Source organism: Anabrus simplex, chromosome 10 (assembly GCF_040414725.1).
Source record: "Anabrus simplex isolate iqAnaSimp1 chromosome 10, ASM4041472v1, whole genome shotgun sequence".
NCBI lineage: Eukaryota > Metazoa > Arthropoda > Insecta > Orthoptera > Tettigoniidae > Anabrus > Anabrus simplex.
Window position 1 is genome coordinate 43,244,643 of NC_090274.1, and position 14,040 is coordinate 43,258,682.

General features: G+C 43.8%; 1 protein-coding gene across 1 annotated transcript in view; it reads left to right on the plus strand.

Moving 5' to 3' along the window:
* The window catches only part of LOC136881791 (uncharacterized), a 954,543-nt gene that overhangs the window by 467,362 nt on the left and 473,141 nt on the right, over positions 1–14,040 (plus strand). The window contains exon 3 of the mRNA XM_068229324.1: positions 13,025–13,261. Coding sequence (XP_068085425.1) covers positions 13,025–13,261 — 237 coding nt within the window. The remainder of the gene's footprint in view (positions 1–13,024; positions 13,262–14,040) is intronic.

Consider the following 14,040-nt stretch of genomic DNA (forward strand, 5'->3'; position numbering starts at 1 on the left):
ATGTGCCGAGCACTTGACTGGTGTTCCATCCTCACACCACGGACGACAAAGTTCTGCTGACTGTAAACCAGCTTGAAGTTCAAATGTAAGACATAAGATGAGACAGCAACACAGAGGCGTGATGATACATCCTATGTCTACTGAAATCTCACTTTTCAAAGTTTTGTCTCGTGGTTCGGAGTCATCTCGAATTAGCGATACAAAATTTGTGGTGCGATGTTACCTAGCAACCGTGCAGGCTGTGATGTGAAGTATTGATGGGTGGCCATGACCGAGACCTAATGAGCACTGTGAATGTTAGAGAATTGTTTGTCCATACTTAATGGGTGAGAAATAAATGTGATTTTTGCGGCATTTTGTGAAACAGCAACTCAGGGAAAAAATTTGAACAAAAAAATAATAATGTGAAGTATTCACGTATTTAAAACTACTTGTAATGTTTTTGTGCAGTAAAGGAATACATCCATCTTATTTTTGTGTTCATGTGAACAATTTTCATTGAGATAAAATTCCAAATTATAGCTAAGGAAGGGTGGGGAAAAGTAAAAAAAATGAAGATTAGAAATTTCTTCTTGTCTTCTAGGCTTTTGTCTCTTCTGAAAATATTGCGAAATGGATTTATTCACATCGCACATAACCTTTACATTCATTGTGGCACAAGTATATCCGAGGACTGTATGGGGTACATTGGTTTGTAAGAGCATCGCCTTCTACTATAGCAGCGCAGATGGCTTTGACATAGACGACAAAGACGATTGAAGTAGATTCCAGTGACTTGGCTAGGAGAGGCCATTGCAATGTAAATACAAATGTAAATATTTAATTTCTTTTCCGGGTTGAACCGTGTTGTACTTGTACGCATATCACGTACAGTTTGCCGACGTTTCGAATACATTGCAGTATTCATTGTCAAGGCGACTGAAATACCCCTACTCGATCCGAGGTAATCAGTCTCCCAGGCAGAATTACACTACTAGAGTGGCCTTGATCTTGGCCTTTTATATCCTAGCCTATCTGGCTGACGTAAGCCCTGGCTGTCTCGCGAGGCTTCTGGAAAGTTTATGTCACAGCCAGGTAGTGGGGGCTTGCTCGCGCTGTTATGTAATGGGGTTGCGGCCCGTGTGTTTATGTTGTGGTCTGTATGCCTTAAACTATGAATGATGGGCATCCAAGAATTACTGATTTTGTATCCTTCTTCTAAATTTATGTTATTCGGATGTTTCTTGATTTCGATAGCCTCGCGGATTTTTCTTTCCAGATTCCAAGGGATAGCTGCTAGGATCTTGGTCTTGTCAAATGATATTCCGTGCCTAGTTTCGTAGGAATGCTTGGCTACTGCTGAAATATCTGTGTTTTGGTTCTTGGTGTAACGGATATGTTCTTTTAGGCGGGTGGAGATCAGACGTTTTGTCTCACCTACATAACAAGCTCCGCAGCTACATTCAATGTGATACACTCCAGGGGCCTGTAATTCAATTGTGTCTTTTACTGGTGGTAGATAACGGGCTAGCTTACGGTGAGGTTTATAGATAGTTTTTATGTTGTATTTGTCCAGTATCTTGCCGATCCTGTCTGTAGTGTTTTTAATGTATGGCAGTATCGCTGTTTTCTGGCGGGTCAGTTCTTCTTTCCCGTTGTTTTCTCCTGCGGCGGTCTTTTCTTTCTTCTCTTCTGATTTTTTAAGGACTCGTCGGATGTTATTGAGCGCGTAGCCATTTTTCCTAAGGGTTTCCGTGAGGTGTTCTTTTTCTTCCTCGAGGTGCTCTGCGTCAGATATCGCTATGGCCCTGTTTACTAGTGATGTTAGGACAGCCTGCTTTTGTGATGGGTGATGATGAGACGAGGCGTGTAGGTACCTGTCTGTGTGAGTGGGTTTCCTGTATACTGCGCGACTCAGCGTCCCATTGGGGTTACGTATTACTAGCACATCCAGGAACGGTAGTTTTCCGTCTACTTCTATTTCCATGGTGAACTGAATATTTACGTGTATGGAGTTGAGATGGTCGAGAAATAGCTGTAGGTTATTGCTCCCGTGAGGCCAGATTACAAAAGTGTCGTCTACAAAACGGAGAAAACATTTCGGTTTCAGGGCAGATGTAGCTAAGGCTTTCTGTTCGAAGTGTTCCATATACATGTTTGCTATTATTGGAGAGAGTGGCGACCCCATCGCGGCCCCTTCAGTCTGTTCGTAGAACTCTCCGTTGAAATAGAAGTAAGTGGCGCTAAGGCATTCTTTAGCTAGTGTTAACAGGTCTTCTGGAAGTTTCTGATCTAATAGCGGAAATACTTCTGTTAGCGGCACCTTGGTGAAGAGTGACGTGACGTCAAAGCTTACTAATAGGTCCGTACTTTCAATTGATTGGTCCTTAAGGAGCTGGATGAAATGTCGTGAGTCCTTCACGTAGGTTTCAGTATTTCCTGTATGTGGCTGAAGTAGTCCAGCTAGGTAGCGGGCGATCTCGTGCGTGGGAGAGCCTATAGCGCTCACGATAGGACGCAGAGGTATGCCTTCTTTGTGGATTTTAGGCAGGCCATACAATTTTGGAGGTATCGGGTCCGAGGATATCAGTTTCTTCTGTACTTCGGCTGGGATACTGGAATTTTTTACTAGTGTGTGGAGTTTGTTCTTAATGCGGTTGGTAGGGTTCCTGATTTTCCTGTATGTAGAATCGGTGAGTAATTGTTCTATTTTCCGAGTGTAGTCTGTGCGTGTCATTATCGCCGTAGCGTTGCCTTTATCTGCGGGTAGGATAATTGTTTCCGTATCTTGACGTAGTGTTTTTAGGGCATGAATTTCTTCTTTAGTCAAATTGGATGGCGGCGGCTTTGCGGATCTCAGTAGACATGATACATCCTGTCTGATCTCCTCTGCAGATTCGGTAGGAAGGTGCCGGATTGCAATTTCTACTTTGCTAATTATTTCTTCTACCGGTATACTATTCGGAGCTACTTCGTAGTTGAGTCCTTTTCTCAAGACCGAGGTAGTGGGTTCACTGAGTGGCTTATCTGTGAGGTTTACTATTACATTCTTCTTCAGTGGAGCAGGTGGTTTCGATTTCTGTTTTTGTAAGAGGCGGTTGAATTTCTTGTTTTGCTTGGCAGTGGCTAGTTCCAGTGTACGCTGGGATTGTGTGTTGCTAATGCTGTCTAACGTGGTCCAATCATTGAGCGACAGAGTGCTGGCAAGTTGCAGGTGGAGATGAAATAATTTATTGTTGAGGTAGTCCAGAGTCTGTCTTGTGTCACTGATCCGTTCTCTGAGGAGTTTTATGCTGGTTTCGTGAAGAATACGGTCAGTCCGTCGGTTCTTGGTGTGATATTTCAGTCTCACACATGCTGGTATAATGCTGTTGTCCCTGCAGCGTTTCAGAAAGGCGAGTCGAGCCAGGTAGTTACTCATTTTCTTCCGAAGGTTGTCGAACTGCCTAGTAGCTTTGAGAATATCCTCCCCGTAAAGGTTTCGTATCTTAGAAGTGAAGCTTCCACGGTGTGAAGAATTATTTAATTTCTTTTCCGGGTTGAACCGTGTTGTACTTGTACGCATATCACGTACAGTTTGCCGACGTTTCGAATACATTGCAGTATTCATTGTCAAGGCGACTGAAATACCCCTACTCGATCCGAGGTAATCAGTCTCCCAGGCAGAATTACACTACTAGAGTGGCCTTGATCTTGGCCTTTTATATCCTAGCCTATCTGGCTGACGTAAGCCCTGGCTGTCTCGCGAGGCTTCTGGAAAGTTTATGTCACAGCCAGGTAGTGGGGGCTTGCTCGCGCTGTTATGTAATGGGGTTGCGGCCCGTGTGTTTATGTTGTGGTCTGTATGCCTTAAACTATGAATGATGGGCATCCAAGAATTACTGATTTTGTATCCTTCTTCTAAATTTATGTTATTCGGATGTTTCTTGATTTCGATAGCCTCGCGGATTTTTCTTTCCAGATTCCAAGGGATAGCTGCTAGGATCTTGGTCTTGTCAAATGATATTCCGTGCCTAGTTTCGTAGGAATGCTTGGCTACTGCTGAAATATCTGTGTTTTGGTTCTTGGTGTAACGGATATGTTCTTTTAGGCGGGTGGAGATCAGACGTTTTGTCTCACCTACATAACAAGCTCCGCAGCTACATTCAATGTGATACACTCCAGGGGCCTGTAATTCAATTGTGTCTTTTACTGGTGGTAGATAACGGGCTAGCTTACGGTGAGGTTTATAGATAGTTTTTATGTTGTATTTGTCCAGTATCTTGCCGATCCTGTCTGTAGTGTTTTTAATGTATGGCAGTATCGCTGTTTTCTGGCGGGTCAGTTCTTCTTTCCCGTTGTTTTCTCCTGCGGCGGTCTTTTCTTTCTTCTCTTCTGATTTTTTAAGGACTCGTCGGATGTTATTGAGCGCGTAGCCATTTTTCCTAAGGGTTTCCGTGAGGTGTTCTTTTTCTTCCTCGAGGTGCTCTGCGTCAGATATCGCTATGGCCCTGTTTACTAGTGATGTTAGGACAGCCTGCTTTTGTGATGGGTGATGATGAGACGAGGCGTGTAGGTACCTGTCTGTGTGAGTGGGTTTCCTGTATACTGCGCGACTCAGCGTCCCATTGGGGTTACGTATTACTAGCACATCCAGGAACGGTAGTTTTCCGTCTACTTCTATTTCCATGGTGAACTGAATATTTACGTGTATGGAGTTGAGATGGTCGAGAAATAGCTGTAGGTTATTGCTCCCGTGAGGCCAGATTACAAAAGTGTCGTCTACAAAACGGAGAAAACATTTCGGTTTCAGGGCAGATGTAGCTAAGGCTTTCTGTTCGAAGTGTTCCATATACATGTTTGCTATTATTGGAGAGAGTGGCGACCCCATCGCGGCCCCTTCAGTCTGTTCGTAGAACTCTCCGTTGAAATAGAAGTAAGTGGCGCTAAGGCATTCTTTAGCTAGTGTTAACAGGTCTTCTGGAAGTTTCTGATCTAATAGCGGAAATACTTCTGTTAGCGGCACCTTGGTGAAGAGTGACGTGACGTCAAAGCTTACTAATAGGTCCGTACTTTCAATTGATTGGTCCTTAAGGAGCTGGATGAAATGTCGTGAGTCCTTCACGTAGGTTTCAGTATTTCCTGTATGTGGCTGAAGTAGTCCAGCTAGGTAGCGGGCGATCTCGTGCGTGGGAGAGCCTATAGCGCTCACGATAGGACGCAGAGGTATGCCTTCTTTGTGGATTTTAGGCAGGCCATACAATTTTGGAGGTATCGGGTCCGAGGATATCAGTTTCTTCTGTACTTCGGCTGGGATACTGGAATTTTTTACTAGTGTGTGGAGTTTGTTCTTAATGCGGTTGGTAGGGTTCCTGATTTTCCTGTATGTAGAATCGGTGAGTAATTGTTCTATTTTCCGAGTGTAGTCTGTGCGTGTCATTATCACCGTAGCGTTGCCTTTATCTGCGGGTAGGATAATTGTTTCCGTATCTTGACGTAGTGTTTTTAGGGCATGAATTTCTTCTTTAGTCAAACTGGATGGCGGCGGCTTTGCGGATCTCAGTAGACATGATACATCCTGTCTGATCTCCTCTGCAGATTCGGTAGGAAGGTGCCGGATTGCAATTTCTACTTTGCTAATTATTTCTTCTACCGGTATACTATTCGGAGCTACTGCGTAGTTGAGTCCTTTTCTCAAGACCGAGGTAGTGGGTTCACTGAGTGGCTTATCTGTGAGGTTTACTATTACATTCTTCTTCAGTGGAGCAGGTGGTTTCGATTTCTGTTTTTGTAAGAGGCGGTTGAATTTCTTGTTTTGCTTGGCAGTGGCTAGTTCCAGTGTACGCTGGGATTGTGTGTTGCTAATGCTGTCTAACGTGGTCCAATCATTGAGCGACAGAGTGCTGGCAAGTTGCAGGTGGAGATGAAATAATTTATTGTTGAGGTAGTCCAGAGTCTGTCTTGTGTCACTGATCCGTTCTCTGAGGAGTTTTATGCTGGTTTCGTGAAGAATACGGTCAGTCCGTCGGTTCTTGGTGTGATATTTCAGTCTCACACATGCTGGTATAATGCTGTTGTCCCTGCAGCGTTTCAGAAAGGCGAGTCGAGCCAGGTAGTTACTCATTTTCTTCCGAAGGTTGTCGAACTGCCTAGTAGATTTGAGAATATCCTCCCCGTAAAGGTTTCGTATCTTAGAAGTGAAGCTTCCACGGTGTGAAGAATTATTTAATTTCTTTTCCGGGTTGAACCGTGTTGTACTTGTACGCATATCACGTACAGTTTGCCGACGTTTCGAATACATTGCAGTATTCATTGTCAAGGCGACTGAAATACCCCTACTCGATCCGAGGTAATCAGTCTCCCAGGCAGAATTACACTACTAGAGTGGCCTTGATCTTGGCCTTTTATATCCTAGCCTATCTGGCTGACGTAAGCCCTGGCTGTCTCGCGAGGCTTCTGGAAAGTTTATGTCACAGCCAGGTAGTGGGGGCTTGCTCGCGCTGTTATGTAATGGGGTTGCGGCCCGTGTGTTTATGTTGTGGTCTGTATGCCTTAAACTATGAATGATGGGCATCCAAGAATTACTGATTTTGTATCCTTCTTCTAAATTTATGTTATTCGGATGTTTCTTGATTTCGATAGCCTCGCGGATTTTTCTTTCCAGATTCCAAGGGATAGCTGCTAGGATCTTGGTCTTGTCAAATGATATTCCGTGCCTAGTTTCGTAGGAATGCTTGGCTACTGCTGAAATATCTGTGTTTTGGTTCTTGGTGTAACGGATATGTTCTTTTAGGCGGGTGGAGATCAGACGTTTTGTCTCACCTACATAACAAGCTCCGCAGCTACATTCAATGTGATACACTCCAGGGGCCTGTAATTCAATTGTGTCTTTTACTGGTGGTAGATAACGGGCTAGCTTACGGTGAGGTTTATAGATAGTTTTTATGTTGTATTTGTCCAGTATCTTGCCGATCCTGTCTGTAGTGTTTTTAATGTATGGCAGTATCGCTGTTTTCTGGCGGGTCAGTTCTTCTTTCCCGTTGTTTTCTCCTGCGGCGGTCTTTTCTTTCTTCTCTTCTGATTTTTTAAGGACTCGTCGGATGTTATTGAGCGCGTAGCCATTTTTCCTAAGGGTTTCCGTGAGGTGTTCTTTTTCTTCCTCGAGGTGCTCTGCGTCAGATATCGCTATGGCCCTGTTTACTAGTGATGTTAGGACAGCCTGCTTTTGTGATGGGTGATGATGAGACGAGGCGTGTAGGTACCTGTCTGTGTGAGTGGGTTTCCTGTATACTGCGCGACTCAGCGTCCCATTGGGGTTACGTATTACTAGCACATCCAGGAACGGTAGTTTTCCGTCTACTTCTATTTCCATGGTGAACTGAATATTTACGTGTATGGAGTTGAGATGGTCGAGAAATAGCTGTAGGTTATTGCTCCCGTGAGGCCAGATTACAAAAGTGTCGTCTACAAAACGGAGAAAACATTTCGGTTTCAGGGCAGATGTAGCTAAGGCTTTCTGTTCGAAGTGTTCCATATACATGTTTGCTATTATTGGAGAGAGTGGCGACCCCATCGCGGCCCCTTCAGTCTGTTCGTAGAACTCTCCGTTGAAATAGAAGTAAGTGGCGCTAAGGCATTCTTTAGCTAGTGTTAACAGGTCTTCTGGAAGTTTCTGATCTAATAGCGGAAATACTTCTGTTAGCGGCACCTTGGTGAAGAGTGACGTGACGTCAAAGCTTACTAATAGGTCCGTACTTTCAATTGATTGGTCCTTAAGGAGCTGGATGAAATGTCGTGAGTCCTTCACGTAGGTTTCAGTATTTCCTGTATGTGGCTGAAGTAGTCCAGCTAGGTAGCGGACGATCTCGTGCGTGGGAGAGCCTATAGCGCTCACGATAGGACGCAGAGGTATGCCTTCTTTGTGGATTTTAGGCAGGCCATACAATTTTGGAGGTATCGGGTCCGAGGATATCAGTTTCTTCTGTACTTCGGCTGGGATACTGGAATTTTTTACTAGTGTGTGGAGTTTGTTCTTAATGCGGTTGGTAGGGTTCCTGATTTTCCTGTATGTAGAATCGGTGAGTAATTGTTCTATTTTCCGAGTGTAGTCTGTGCGTGTCATTATCACCGTAGCGTTGCCTTTATCTGCGGGTAGGATAATTGTTTCCGTATCTTGACGTAGTGTTTTTAGGGCATGAATTTCTTCTTTAGTCAAATTGGATGGCGGCGGCTTTGCGGATCTCAGTAGACATGATACATCCTGTCTGATCTCCTCTGCAGATTCGGTAGGAAGGTGCCGGATTGCAATTTCTACTTTGCTAATTATTTCTTCTACCGGTATACTATTCGGAGCTACTTCGTAGTTGAGTCCTTTTCTCAAGACCGAGGTAGTGGGTTCACTGAGTGGCTTATCTGTGAGGTTTACTATTACATTCTTCTTCAGTGGAGCAGGTGGTTTCGATTTCTGTTTTTGTAAGAGGCGGTTGAATTTCTTGTTTTGCTTGGCAGTGGCTAGTTCCAGTGTACGCTGGGATTGTGTGTTGCTAATGCTGTCTAACGTGGTCCAATCATTGAGCGACAGAGTGCTGGCAAGTTGCAGTTCATTCATTCATAGTTTAAGGCATACAGACCACAACATAAACACACGGGCCGCAACCCCATTACATAACAGCGCGAGCAAGCCCCCACTACCTGGCTGTGACATAAACTTTCCAGAAGCCTCGCGAGACAGCCAGGGCTTACGTCAGCCAGATAGGCTAGGATATAAAAGGCCAAGATCAAGGCCACTCTAGTAGTGTAATTCTGTCTGGGAGACTGATTACCTCGGATCGAGTAGGGGTATTTCAGTCGCCTTGACAATGAATACTGCAATGTATTCGAAACGTCGGCAAACTGTACGTGATATGCGTACAAGTACAACACGGTTCAACCCGGAAAAGAAATTAAATAATTCTTCACACCGTGGAAGCTTCACTTCTAAGATACGAAACCTTTACGGGGAGGATATTCTCAAATCTACTAGGCAGTTCGACAACCTTCGGAAGAAAATGAGTAACTACCTGGCTCGACTCGCCTTTCTGAAACGCTGCAGGGACAACAGCATTATACCAGCATGTGTGAGACTGAAATATCACACCAAGAACCGACGGACTGACCGTATTCTTCACGAAACCAGCATAAAACTCCTCAGAGAACGGATCAGTGACACAAGACAGACTCTGGACTACCTCAACAATAAATTATTTCATCTCCACCTGCAACTTGCCAGCACTCTGTCGCTCAATGATTGGACCACGTTAGACAGCATTAGCAACACACAATCCCAGCGTACACTGGAACTAGCCACTGCCAAGCAAAACAAGAAATTCAACCGCCTCTTACAAAAACAGAAATCGAAACCACCTGCTCCACTGAAGAAGAATGTAATAGTAAACCTCACAGATAAGCCACTCAGTGAACCCACTACCTCGGTCTTGAGAAAAGGACTCAACTACGCAGTAGCTCCGAATAGTATACCGGTAGAAGAAATAATTAGCAAAGTAGAAATTGCAATCCGGCACCTTCCTACCGAATCTGCAGAGGAGATCAGACAGGATGTATCATGTCTACTGAGATCCGCAAAGCCGCCGCCATCCAGTTTGACTAAAGAAGAAATTCATGCCCTAAAAACACTACGTCAAGATACGGAAACAATTATCCTACCCGCAGATAAAGGCAACGCTACGGTGATAATGACACGCACAGACTACACTCGGAAAATAGAACAATTACTCACCGATTCTACATACAGGAAAATCAGGAACCCTACCAACCGCATTAAGAACAAACTCCACACACTAGTAAAAAATTCCAGTATCCCAGCCGAAGTACAGAAGAAACTGATATCCTCGGACCCGATACCTCCAAAATTGTATGGCCTGCCTAAAATCCACAAAGAAGGCATACCTCTGCGTCCTATCGTGAGCGCTATAGGCTCTCCCACGCACGAGATCGCCCGCTACCTAGCTGGACTACTTCAGCCACATACAGGAAATACTGAAACCTACGTGAAGGACTCACGACATTTCATCCAGCTCCTTAAGGACCAATCAATTGAAAGTACGGACCTATTAGTAAGTTTTGACGTCACGTCACTCTTCACCAAGGTGCCGCTAACAGAAGTATTTCCGCTATTAGATCAGAAACTTCCAGAAGACCTGTTAACACTAGCTAAAGAATGCCTTAGCGCCACTTACTTCTATTTCAACGGAGAGTTCTACGAACAGACTGAAGGGGCCGCGATGGGGTCGCCACTCTCTCCAATAATAGCAAACATGTATATGGAACACTTCGAACAGAAAGCCTTAGCTACATCTGCCCTGAAACCGAAATGTTTTCTCCGTTTTGTAGACGACACTTTTGTAATCTGACCTCACGGGAGCAATAACCTACAGCTATTTCTCGACCATCTCAACTCCATACACGTAAATATTCAGTTCACCATGGAAATAGAAGTAGACGGAAAACTACCGTTCCTGGATGTGCTAGTAATACGTAACCCCAATGGGACGCTGAGTCGCGCAGTATACAGGAAACCCACTCACACAGACAGGTACCTACACGCCTCGTCTCATCATCACCCATCACAAAAGCAGGCTGTCCTAACATCACTAGTAAACAGGGCCATAGCGATATCTGACGCAGAGCACCTCGAGGTAGAAAAAGAACACCTCACGGAAACCCTTAGGAAAAATGGCTACGCGCTCAATAACATCCGACGAGTCCTTAAAAAATCAGAAGAGAAGAAAGAAAAGACCGCCGCAGGAGAAAACAACGGGAAAGAAGAACTGACCCGCCAGAAAACAGCGATACTGCCATACATTAAAAACACTACAGACGGGATCGGCAAGATACTGGACAAATACAACATAAAAACTATCTATAAACCTCACCGTAAGCTAGCCCGTTATCTACCACCAGTAAAAGACACAATTGAATTACAGGCCCCTGGAGTGTATCACATTGAATGTAGCTGCGGAGCTTGTTATGTAGGTGAGACAAAACGTCTGATCTCCACCCGCCTAAAAGAACATATCCGTTACACCAAGAACCAAAACACAGATATTTCAGCAGTAGCCAAGCATTCCTACGAAACTAGGCACGGAATATCATTTGACAAGACCAAGATCCTAGCAGCTATCCCTTGGAATCTGGAAAGAAAAATCCGCGAGGCTATCGAAATCAAGAAACATCCGAATAACATAAATTTAGAAGAAGGATACAAAAATCAGTAATTCTTGGATGCCCATCATTCATAGTTTAAGGCATACAGACCACAACATAAACACACGGGCCGCAACCCCATTACATAACAGCGCGAGCAAGCCCCCACTACCTGGCTGTGACATAAACTTTCCAGAAGCCTCGCGAGACAGCCAGGGCTTACGTCAGCCAGATAGGCTAGGATATAAAAGGCCAAGATCAAGGCCACTCTAGTAGTGTAATTCTGCCTGGGAGACTGATTACCTCGGATCGAGTAGGGGTATTTCAGTCGCCTTGACAATGAATACTGCAATGTATTCGAAACGTCGGCAAACTGTACGTGATATGCGTACAAGTACAACACGGTTCAACCCGGAAAAGAAATTAAATAATTCTTCACACCGTGGAAGCTTCACTTCTAAGATACAAATGTAAATACTTTGCGAACGAACAATACATGTTTGTTTTCTATTGTGCAACATCATACGTTTCTTAAATCAGTAATAAAGTATTAAAAAGCCCATGAGTGACTACCCCGGCGTGATCGGAAAAAAATCAAATCAACATGTCACAAGAGAACGGGTATGCACCAAGCGTTGTAAACACAGCAGAGGTGGCTAAGGTTAGTATCAAATTGCCACCGTTCTGGGTTGAAAATCCAGATGTACGGCTTTGCCAGGACGAGGCACAGTTTTCGATCGCGGGAATAAAGATTGAATCCACGATATTTAATTACCTGACACCTGTTAGCACAATTGGAACCGAGATTCTTTGAAAACATATGGCATCTAGTAAACAGTGGTGAGCAGAACAAACACTCGCTAGCTAAAGAAAAATTGTTAATGACCTTTAAGAGGGGAGACCTAGCTCAACACGGGAAAAAACAAGCCAATATTCATTCGATTGTTAATTATGCTACAAACGTTGTTGAAAAATTCATTGCTTCCTAGCAATCAGAATCAACTGCAATAATGTCAAAATTCTAATTATAACAATGTAAATTAAATTTCCCGCCTTTTTAACAATATATCACTGTTTCCCTTATAAGTTCCAAGTTTATAAGAATTTTCGTACTTTTCCTTTTTTCAAGTGTATATCAAACCCCCACCTACAAAATGAACCTCAATCACTAACATAGATTGTGATTTAGATATTTTTCTCGAGTTTTTATTGCGAGCACATGAAAATACTAAAAATAAATATTTTATATAAAATCTAATATCAATGCCATTGACCTGAATGAGGTACAGATTGTAGTACAACACTATGGGAGGAAACCCTGAAAAAATCGTTATTATCCGTGAAACAGTAAGACAGTTATGAAGGAAACCGTGATATTTTGTTAAAAAGGCGGGAAATGTTATTTTAAAATGTTATAATTAGAATTTGGACATTATTGCAGTTGCTTCTGATTGCTAGGAAGCATGCCAATACTGGGATATGTGCAGAATTTTTCAACAACGTTTGTAGCATATTTAACAATCGAATGAATATTGGCCTGTTTTTTCCCGTGTTGAGCTAGGTCTCCCCCCTTAAGGAAAGTGAAGAATTTGACTGAAGTTCATCAACGCTTCGCATTTCCATCTTTCGATCGGGCATTTGTGCTACTTCTTCCTCGGAAATAACCAGTATATTCCTAATATTCCCTGGAAGTTTGTCTAGTTCACTGTTAGCATTCGCAAAATATTAAAAACATATGACTACTTAACTCACTCATATCTTCCAGAAATGTCCATACATTGTTAAACACTTTGTGGGAACAAGAACAAAAATTATTGGTAACTGAAGGGGTAAAAGTTTTATTCTTTTATTTTTTTGTTTCCAGGAGACTGAAGGCGGAGCTCCAGGAACTTCGGCGCAAGGGGGCACTTCGACCTGCTGATTGGCCGAGCCAGGAATTCGGCCCTGGGAGTAGAGTATGTGCGAGGTGTCGGGCCGAGTTGGGCTTGATCATCAACCGCGGAGCTTTCTGCAAAGCGTGTCGTCTGCGGGTGTGCAAGGCGTGCCGGGAGTACAGCGACAGATCGCAGGAGTGGGTGTGTTCCGTGTGCCACAAGCACATGTGAGTACCGAGCGGTGGTTATTACCATTCCTCTTTACTTTTTTTTCAGAATCTTCGGTGCCTGACATTGTCGAGATTCTTATAATAGCCTTTTCACTGCTCTTGATCCCTGTGCATTACCTTATGCTGTGTGTATAATGTCATTATTGTTGGTCCCAACTACGATCCTTGCGGACACCTTGTGTGTGGTCTTGATTATGTACCGAATGCTTCATATTTGCACTCCCTAATGGAGCGGGTGATCTTCCTGGTAACTAGTAGGGATTTTTCTTGTGCAGAAAACTGCTACGTGCAACACGGTACTGTCGAAAAGTCTACAGTCTAAGTGGGAGCTCAGTTTCTGAAACTCCCTGTGCAGTGTTCAGAGTGCAAGGAGAGCATTTTGTGTATGTGCGTGTGTTTGTGTGTGAAGCATTTGTTCTGATGAACAATATTCGTGCATATGCCGTTGTTATTTACCTTTCACTGTCCTCTCCATATGAGTGCGCCTGCCAGGCTCGGCAACCCAAAAAACTGCGATGTATGTATGTGTAGCACCCAGACCATTCTTATGCTCTACTTTATATAGTTTCCAAAGCTTATGACCCGTAATAATCTCTTAACTTCTCTATAGTGTAACGATTAGCACTTTTAACCGCCTTCCTGTGGAGACAGGTTTCGATTCCCGGTACTGCCAGAGGTTTAAGAATAGCACCTGAGCTGATATGTGGTTAAAATGGTACATGTAACTCGCCTGAATTAGGGGTATGCCTGGAAGGAGCTTCATCATCGCAGGACAA